The 10,567-nt window shown below is 34.0% G+C and overlaps 1 protein-coding gene across 4 annotated transcripts in view; it reads left to right on the forward strand.

Moving 5' to 3' along the window:
* The window catches only part of LOC119632621 (contactin-associated protein-like 4), an 89,318-nt gene that overhangs the window by 60,404 nt on the left and 18,347 nt on the right, over positions 1–10,567 (forward strand). For all 4 annotated transcript variants that reach the window (XM_038025610.1, XM_038025609.1, XM_038025611.1 and 1 more), the window contains exons 10-13: positions 1,511–1,725; positions 1,845–2,244; positions 7,695–7,942; positions 8,073–8,528. In XM_038025610.1, the coding sequence (XP_037881538.1) occupies positions 1,511–1,725; positions 1,845–2,244; positions 7,695–7,942; positions 8,073–8,528 (1,319 nt within the window). The remainder of the gene's footprint in view (positions 1–1,510; positions 1,726–1,844; positions 2,245–7,694; positions 7,943–8,072; positions 8,529–10,567) is intronic.

The following is a 10,567-nucleotide window of genomic DNA, read 5'->3' on the forward strand; positions in this document are numbered from 1 at the left end:
CACTATAAGAAAAGAATAGATGGAAAACGCATAGGCAGGCAATGAACAAATTTTCAATAGGAAATATATATTAATTATCGTCAATAAAAGCTTGTAATAAAATTTTTTATTATCGATAATAAATAAAAAATTCCCAATTTTATCAATAAATTAACAATATTTTCGAATATCAGAGATATTTTCGAAAATAATTGTAATTCCAATGATTCCAAGGATTCCTTTTTCATCAACAATTTATTGATAATTGTAAGCAATTAATAGATATAGATAGGACAGCGAATATTCGGTTGTTCGATTTGCTGAATAGCGCAGGAAGAAGAAGAAAATGCAACAATAATCTCTGTAAGACAAATTATTACTAAATGAAAATAGGATTAGTTACGTGAAGAAAGTCGCAGTGAATATTAATGAAAAGTTGCAAGTCCTTGGTTTTTTTTTTTTTTTTTTTTTTTTTTTTTTTTTTGTTACATATAGATAAAAAAGCATGGAAAATTTATAGTAAGCAGTGTTACATGCATCGATGAATAATTAGTGAAAACTATCACATAGATGTCGGCTGTAATCAAAAAACTGCCCATTACTTGCAGTCTGCACTTTTTAGAAAGGACCCATCTATTTTTAGGGCAGTGGAAAAAATCTGAATTTTGTGTTGAAAGTGTTATCGTAATTCTCCTCGGTTAGAGACCTCACTCTCTCAATGGTTTGGTGATTTGGAAACGAGCTCGCGCGGACACTGATGAGTCTGAAACTGGTAGCAATCTAGGGGCAAAAGACGTTTGCTTGCATCAGAGAGCATAAATAATATTTACAAAATTTATTCGCGATAATCGATAATCGATAAAGGAAGTCCCAAGTGATAGATGACATCCCAAAGATGCCAAACGTCATCGCGTTCGCCAATTTGTGTGCACGAGCAAACTGCTTCGACCTTCGATATAGGGCTACTGTATTCTTGAGGTCTACGCTCCAGCTGCTGTCGCGTCTATTGCCAAATTTCTAAAGAATTACGCCAAGGGAGAAGGTCATTGCGACAACTGAAGCTTCAAGAATCTTGCAAATCATTTTACAGAGAAACGCATATAAACGTTAAAGACGTATAAAACTGATCCCACTGCTCTTTAAGGGGATTATTTTAGAGTCAAGAACTATTGCCCGATATTATATTTTATTAGACATCAGGATATATATATATATATATATATAGTCCCTAATAAAATTTGGCAAAATGCAAAAATCTGCTAAGAATCGATGATGTATTTTTCTATGAAAATGATTTTTATAAGGAAATTTTACTTTTATCGATAATTAAATAAATCGCGGTTATGGGAAAAGAGATTTCAATTTTGATATTTTTATTTTCTATAGAATAAATAAATTATTGAGCGATTTCTCAGTGTATTTGCGTATACGAGAAAGGCACTATTCTGAATTGAACAAAGGCTAACAACCCCCCATAAATATTCAGCAATTATTTCATTCACGATTTTATACAACATTTTTCTATTTGCAGAGGCGCCTGTCCGTGTTCGGTAAATAAAACATGTGTGGATCCCAATCAATCATGCAACTGTGATGTAAAGGAAAGTAAATGGTACTCTGATGAGGGCTACTACATCGAACCGCATAGTTTGGGTATAACGTATATGTATTTTTTGCAGCAAAAAGATTTAGATGATGAGGCGCAAGGACGCATTACATTGGGTCCTTTAGAATGTGTAGAGACAAGTAAGTGATTGCAATCTATATATATATATATACAATCTATATATATATATATATATATATATGTGGCATGTGTGGTTAATAAAAAAGAAAACTTATTTTCTCCGACCACATTCGTAAAGATACCCAAAAATATGTGGTCACCTTTACCACATCCCAATCATATATTGAAGTGCCAGGTTGGCGTAAGGGTGATATAGCTTTCTCGTTTCGTACAACTGGCGAGAAAGCAATTTTACTATTCCAGCCACCCATACGACCATATTATCCTTCATTTATGGTGGCTTTGACGGGCGACTATCAGCTAACGTTCAATTTCACACTCAGCACGGGTACCACACGTGAATTGGTAATTAACTCGCATCGCAAGTTAAACGGAGGCGAATGGCATAAAATATGGATTGATTACAATGAGTATCATGTACGGTTCATGATAAATACGGACTACCAGATGGTTGATCTCTTGCCTGAGGAAGAATTCGGACCATTCGAAGGCAGCATGTATATTGGCGGAGCTACCGCGTAAGTTTGATTATGTTAGTCAGCGTTTCTGTGTGTAAGCGTATTTGTGTATTGTGTGTGTGTGTGTGTGTGTGTGCGTGTGCGCGCGCTTTTTTTAAGTATATGCGTGCATGTATATGTGTTCATCATTATTAAATAAAAGGTCAAGTGAAATGTTAAGCAACGCGTATTTTGTTTCGAATGCGAAACACATGTTCATTCAGCCGCCTATTGTGGTCGCTTTCGAAATTTATTGCAAGCAATTTTCGTCATTTTTCTCTTCTCCTTTATTTCTTTAATGGATTAATTATTACAAATTTGCTTTTTTTTTTAAATTTGGAAAAAAAAAAAACAATTCGCCAACACCTTTCATCATCAGCATTGTATTTTCATATACACAACATTTATATATATGTGCATATATATGTATGTATGCATGGGTGAAAATATATATGCCTTTATGCATATGCAAGTCTATGAAAAAAGGTTTAACCACTTGGTTTATTACAATTACATAAATTTCTTAACTTGTTTAATCCTGTCACCGACATCTGTCATCTCTTGTTTGTTTCCCCTTCTTGTATGCATATAACCGTGTATGTGTATAAACGTGTGTATATATTGATGTATATATATATATATGTGTACACTTACATAGATATAAACGATTACTAAAGCATATTTATTTATGTGTATGTTATAATTCCATATTAATAAATACACTACCAGTGAACCACCGCACTGAGTAATGCATGTAAAACACTTTTGTAATTAATGTCGGCCATTATTTTCGTGAGCCGTGAGCATGAAAAATCTCCTGAACGGCAATAACAAGTTGTTAAAATTCATTACATGTTCGAAGCTTATTGCAAAAAGGTGACAAACCTCAACCATCGTAAGTCAGTCTGTCACATTCAGTTGAGTCAGATTTTTGCTTAAATGTTCATTAGCGGCTGAGTCGTGCGGTCCATGACGCATGTTGCCGCTCTTTATATTTGAGCTTACAAGCATAAATAAGGACATCATTATAAGGGCTATGTTTTTCGAATATTGACTATAAAGTTCATAAAAACATGTATGTAATTATATATATATATATATATATATATATAGACTCATGTCTGGGATCACTTGCATGATTACATATTGGTTTCAACTTTTTCACATAAAGTCCATCTGCTTACAATTCATTTAAATTTATGTTGCGGATAAAACTTCGCAAGTTCGCTTGCGTAACCAAACGAGCGAAAGAATTAAAAACGTGCAATGAAAAAAAAAAAAAAAAAAAATTCATTAAATATTAATTATTTATTTATTTATTTATTTATTTTAGTACCATCAAGAAGGCATTTGAAATATCCTTTAAGTAAAAAAAAATATTTGTGAGAATTAAATAAATAAATTGCTGTTTTATTAACCTGTAGTTATAAAATTTTTCAAAAAAAAAAAAATAAAGATGGCCAGACAAACAAGTCATTAAAAGGCAATAAGTTCACCAAATTAAAACAAATATTATACAGACACCTATGTACATAAAGAATTTCGATAAAGAATTCATTTATATGGATATAGAGGGAGTTTTTCATTAAAAGCAGGCGTTCGTTTCCAATAACCCGATTACTTGAGTTGCTGAATAACCACAAGAGGTGACATTTAATTAATAAATTGCTATGCATCGCCCATATACGTTTGTAATCCCGCCCTTTTTTCCATTACAAAATGTAAGCTGACTATGACTTTCTAATCAAGTTGGTCCCCGTAAATTGCGGTTGTTGCGATCGAGCTCGATTTTTCCGCGACTAAGTTGAAATGTTAAATTGCTTGCTTATTGAGACGATTACGACAATTGCAAATTCGGTTTGCTTTTAGCCTAAAATTTGGAAAAAAAAAAACAAACCGAGAAAATTTTGAAAAACTCTTAACCGAAAACGGGAACCTAAGTTAGGAAACGTTATAAAAAGTCCATTAGTAGTAGTAGTAGTAGTCAATGCAAAAATGGCAAAAAGGAATTCAATTGACTGTTAGCCATATATTTTTGAAAGTGCTTGGGCATCCTTGACAACCTTGAACTTTTGTATAGAATGAAATCTCATTTAGATGCTTGCATTAATTTTGGCCAGCGACCTCTTCAGATAAAAATGATGAAGTAATGCGAAATACCAGTGTAGATAACGATTAAATTCGTTGATTTTGACATTTCTCTACATAAAATAACACTATATAAATTTTTGATTTGGTATTATTGAATTGTTCAGTGTATGCAGGCGTCAGCTATGGAACGTTCAAAATTGCGTTTTCAACATTCATTGCTTTCGTTGGCTTTTATTGCTGACCAGGCAATAGAAAGAATAGAAAGATCTTTCTTTGGCATATTGTGGATATATTACGACATTACCCAGCGAAAGATATCATAAGTTAGTCCAGGAAAGACAACCACACCGACACCGAAACGAAATATTCATGGACATAAGGGTTTTATGCGCAAATGGTGGGATCAGCAGGAAGCAGTGTATAACGTGCTGTTAACACCGAATGGAACTGTTACGGCAGATGTCTACCAATGTCAACTGGACAAACTGAACCATGTACTGTTTCGAAAAAGACCCGCAATATCGGGTGGCTATGGTATGGTACGAATTGACTGACAATGCCCTTTTGGTCACTTGTTGCAAATGTTGTCAGGGACACACTGCTGCAGCTCGACGAAAGAACGGCCAGACAAAGCGTGAGACAATTTATGGGACTAAAAAACAACTAAACCGACAGACAAGCGAACGAACAAATAAACACAGGGACGAAAAGACAGAAAGCGAAGCAAGCAGAAAGTTGGGCATAGAAATAGGTTTAGGGTATTTGTTGTTTTATTATTAATCAAAACTAGTGAGGCAACGACAATGATTTATTTGTAGTAAGAAATTGAAACATTTCGCAAGCTTACCAACTTTTTTAAATTCTAAAAATATTTTAACAGGGTTACCCACACACAATTGAAAGTATTATTAATCGCCACAGATTTACCTTAACACACCAGCTAAACTTATTAAAAATACTTAGGTATAATTTTGACGAAATCTGGTGTGTATCGCTTGTAGAGAGAGGGCATAAAGAGTGAAAGGATGAAGCGGTTGCGCTTGTAAGTGCATTCATCTCATTTTGGCGTCTATATGCGAGGAGCAGTAACAATGTGTACATCTTTTACTCGATTAAAATATTCAATCATTTTCTTAAAAGTCAACTCATCCATAATCGATCCAGTCAATATATAAGATATTCCGAAAGGGAAATCAAATTTATTACAAAAGATATATCAATTTGTAGAATAAACTAATTGATAATCAATAATAAAATTTTTCGTAATGAATTTTCAATAAATTTCTATATAAATCCGATTCGGGCTGTGAATCAAACAATGTCGGGTTTTTTTTTTTTTTTTTTTTGTTCAATTTTTTATGATAAACTGGAAAGTGATTGAAAAACCGATATTTATATCAATTCTTACACGTCACAAAAATGTTGGCGAAATAAAAATGTTCACAGTTTCACTAATTAAAAATGGTTTAATTTGGTTCTGCGATGAAATTGAATTGAATGGCATATTAAGCGTTCACACTACACTACATTTCATGTTGTTGCAAAAAGAGATGTTCTAAAATGATGCCAACACTTTCAATTTTACTATACCATCGTCAATATATTATATGCATGTGTGCATATAAGGTAGGTAACTACATGCACACACACATCGATTCATGCATATACCCGTCCGTTCGTCTACTCACTCAGTTAGTCAGTTATTCGTCATTCAGTTTTGCATACGCCTAACGAAAAAGTTGCCAACATCCTATTAAGTCATTAGCATGCATTTTTTTACCGTTACCGTAAACAGGATGCCTCTGATGGGAAAGATATTCATATACTTGATTTTGAAGTACAAATGTCAGCGATATCTATGTACGTAAGCTGGTATGGTATATTTTTGTGTGTATACATTAAAAAAAAAAAAAAAATAATCGAAAAAAATCGAAAAAAGTGAAAAAAAGAAAAAAGGACACACGTCACGCTCCTATAATAGTTTTGCATAGCAAGCTAACAGCAGTCACACGTTGTATGATCTAAGCATGCAAGAATATGTCGTGCTAACGGAACGGTGTTAAGAATTCCATGTGTAAAAATTAGTATGAAAAATTTACACACAACAACAACCGGGAAAGTTGTTCTTATTGTTTTTCTTGTTTTTGTTTCTGCGCCACTATTAGAGAATTGTAACGCAGTATATACAAGAAATGCAAAACAAAAATTGTCCTGTCTACCGTTGTTGCAATCGTTGGCGTGACATGAATACGCGACAACAACAACAACAACAACAACAACAAAAGACAACGACCAAAACAAATGCAAAAACTATTTAAAAAACTCTTTCGCATATTTCTTTCAGAGGCACAACTTTTGCGCTGTTTTTAAAAAGGGTGGCATCGGGCAATAAAATGTAACATACATTCACGTATAAAAGCACACATATACATATAGATACGCACAAAACAACAATCTGACATATCAAAAAACCCTTACAATATATGGATATAATGTTAGTTGCATGCGTATACGTATGCATGTGTATATAGGCACGATATTGCATTTGTGCAACATGTAAAGAGTGTGAAGCAATTAAAAATTTATTCACTGGCATCACAGGCAATTAAACACTTTCATGCTGTGCTATATGTATATGATCGTGTACATGTAGGGACAACTAACTGAATAGATGCGAGATAGGCTTGTGAAAAATAAAGTAGAGCCCAAAAATGTAAAAAGAGAAAAAAAAAAAAAGAAAAAACAAAAAAAAAAACATATGTTAATGTTAGGAGGCTAACGGCATCAGTTTTTTTTTTTTTTTTTTTTTTTTTTTCTTCCTTTTACTTAAACACTGCTCTGTTACCGTGCATTTCATCATTAAATGTCTGTTTAAGTTGTTTGCTAATGTTTTCGAACACAACTCCAAACTTATTATTGGTCAGACTTGTGCTCTGACATGTAGAGAATTCATTATTACAGTTTTACACACACACACACACACACACACACACGCACCCATGCTTGCATACATACATTTATGTTCATCCATAACAATGCTGCAAACGTAACTGTGTGCTTATGTGTGCTTGTGTGTGTGTGTGTGTGTGTGTGTGTGTGTGTGTGCTTGCACTCAACAACCATTGTGGCGTGTGCGGTTATGTTAAAACGTACATGTCCGTATGTACTAATGTGCATACAATAGCAACAACAAAATCACTAATAACACACCTACTTACATAATATATTCAACAGTTGAACTTGTAGAACATCAAAAACATCATTAACATTAACTTAAGTTAACAATCAACGGCACTTATAGCTTGTTCTTGCATTTGTATGCGGTAATCTTTTGACTCTTTCACGTTAATTTTCTACTTTTCCGTTATCCAAATTTTCAGGGATCTTTTGAAGAAACTGTCCGTTAAAGCAGGCTTAATTGGCTGCTTTCGCGGTTTAGTGGTGAACGGCGAAATTCTGGACATTTACAGCTACATGTCGGTGCATTTATCAGAAATCATTAAAGACTGTAAGCCGTCTTGCGTTCCCAATCCTTGTAAAAACGGAGCCGAATGTAAAGAATTGTGGAGCACCTTTAAGTGTGTATGTAACAATACTTGGGCTCATCTTGGTGAATTTTGCGAAACAAGTAAGTACCCACTCTATATAGCTGTTGCTCTCTCAATCCAAATTAATTTATATTCCTATATATATATATATATATATATATATATGTGTGTGTATATACAACAAATTTATGCATATTTGTGCGTAAACAGATGTTAATGAAAAGGCGCTTACTTTCATTAATCGGGAGTCATTCCTGATGCGTAATTATCTTAGTGCCACAGCTGCACCGCAACCGTCAACACTGCCAGGCATCGACGATGAACGTGGAATACTCAGAGGCATCCTCCATAACGATATACTCATTAATTTACGCACTTACGACACAAATTCACTTGTACTCTATGCCAACGATCATTACAATAATTTCGTACATTTGTATATAAGTGATGGCCGTGAAATTGTATTTCTGTATAATTACGGCGACGAAATTGTTAATCTTACAATTGTCGAGGAGCGAGTTAGCACATTGAAGAGCATTCAAGTGGCCATTGTACGAGAAGACCATCAGACGCGTATGCATGTAAATGAGCAAAGTATAGCAATAGAGAGGGGTACCCTTCTACTGGACGAATATGCTAATAAGCCATGGATCAATCCGGAGAAAGGTAAATTGCCCTAAATTCAAAGTACATGAAATCGCCGCCGCTTCAGCACACGGCGACGATTGTATTATACTTGTTAAAATAAATGAATATAATGCGTACGTAGCGTTGCAACTGAATCGCGTACTTACAGTGCCAAACGTATTTTTAATATTTTTAAAAATCGATTAAACATTCACTCTTAGCTAAAGACAGAGAACGTGTAAGAAATTATTTATTGTATTAAGGCAAGCGGCCGAGTTTTACTCGCCTAACAGGCCTTAGCAAATATATATATATATATATATACCGAGTTTTAGAGCAATATCTTTTATAAGTTTTAAGGTGTAGATGCTACATACATAGGCAGTCGGCCATGCGGACGTTTAGATAAGCGGACAGGTATACAGGTGTGCTGGCAGACATGCAAGCAAACTGACAGAGAGGAAGAAAATCAGTTGAGCGGACGGACACAGGAGGTTGAGTAAGCAGATGGAAGTGCAAGCAAATGGACTGTAACTTGACTTTGCAGTAGTGTACTTCTTCTCTAACGCCACCATGGCAAGCTTACAGATATGCTTCACAATCAACAATATATTATGTAGGTATATTATTGATCAGCATTCTGAATCGATATAGACACGCCTATTTGTCCGTCTGTATGTGTTTCATAAACGCTCTTCTTCTTCTTCTTCTACCTGCTTCAATTTTGATAAAAGTATTGAAAGGCTGATCCACGGAAGTTAATATTGAAGATGGATTAAATCGGTGAAAAGACACGCCTATAATACCGCATAAACTAAAAACGCCTTTGCTTTTTCATTACTCATGCACGACAAGGAAAGCAGCGATAAAAATTTTCAAACATACTTTCAGGTCAAGGAAATAATCAATTGCGGTTGTGGTCCCATGTTACTAAGTATCAAAATCTCTTTTTTTTGAATTTTTTTTTTTTCCCCATTTTCTTTTAAGAGAAAATTGTCTTATTTTTTTGTTTTTGGTTCCATCAATGTAGTCGTTCTCCGGAATTCACTTTTCATCACTGTCAAATCACTGTTTTGTACCAGTTTCCATTATCCACTCGAACGTATACAAATCGTACTTGCTTCTTGTCTCCCCTTCTATCGATAATTCTTCCTGACCACCACTGCATAGGACACATCTGTGTAAGTGACTGATCGAATACGCAGAAAACTTTATTTTCCTTTTTTCCGCGAACGTTTATGTGGGAGGTAGTTTGAAAGAATCATCCCATCCCGTCTCAGATATTCAAACATTCGTTTCGCATGCCAAAATAATGACTGTTATCGATATTTATCTCGAGATTTGTAAAAATGAGAAATTTGTTCATATAATGTTCTTTGCCAAGATAAAGATTAAAAAATTGCCCCGAAAACTTTTTAGGTTTCGCATAAAAGTGCGAAGATAAGCGGATAGACAGACATTCTCAGCAAATGATATGACATTCGATTAATATAATAAAAAAGTTAGATTTATTGCAACCTCTTCTGGATTTTGCTTAATATCGTAGCGTAGCGTATTATGCGCTCGCATTCTATTAACATATCTTCTCTTCTCTCCTTCTTTTCATGCGAATTCATGCGAAAATTGCACGAAATTCGTAGATCAAAAAAATAGAATTCTTTTCGAAATTGTTTTTTTTTTTTTAAAGTCTCTTTTCGAAAACACTCCGCCATTTGTCCACCTCTAGAGGTTTGAAAGATGTTGGGAAATTGATTTTACACTTAGCCGTTTACCGCGTGAGTCCAGTTTTAGAAAATAAACACTTTCACTTGCTCTAAAATACTTTGATTAGTGACTCGGAAAATGTTAGCAAAGTTTGATCAGAAATTTAATATATATATTTATGTATATATTATATATTATAATATATTAATAAATATCGATTAAGTGAAAAATTGATTGATAAGTAATCCATAAATTGCTCTCACTTACCCATAGATCGTTGTTAAATTTTTTTATCAATGCAAATTTTGATAAAATAATTTTTCAAATTGTCGCTTTTATTTATTATTCGCAATTTTTATCGAATGCCATAAAGG

Source organism: Glossina fuscipes, unplaced genomic scaffold (genome assembly GCF_014805625.2).
Source record: "Glossina fuscipes isolate IAEA_lab_2018 unplaced genomic scaffold, Yale_Gfus_2 1, whole genome shotgun sequence".
NCBI lineage: Eukaryota > Metazoa > Arthropoda > Insecta > Diptera > Glossinidae > Glossina > Glossina fuscipes.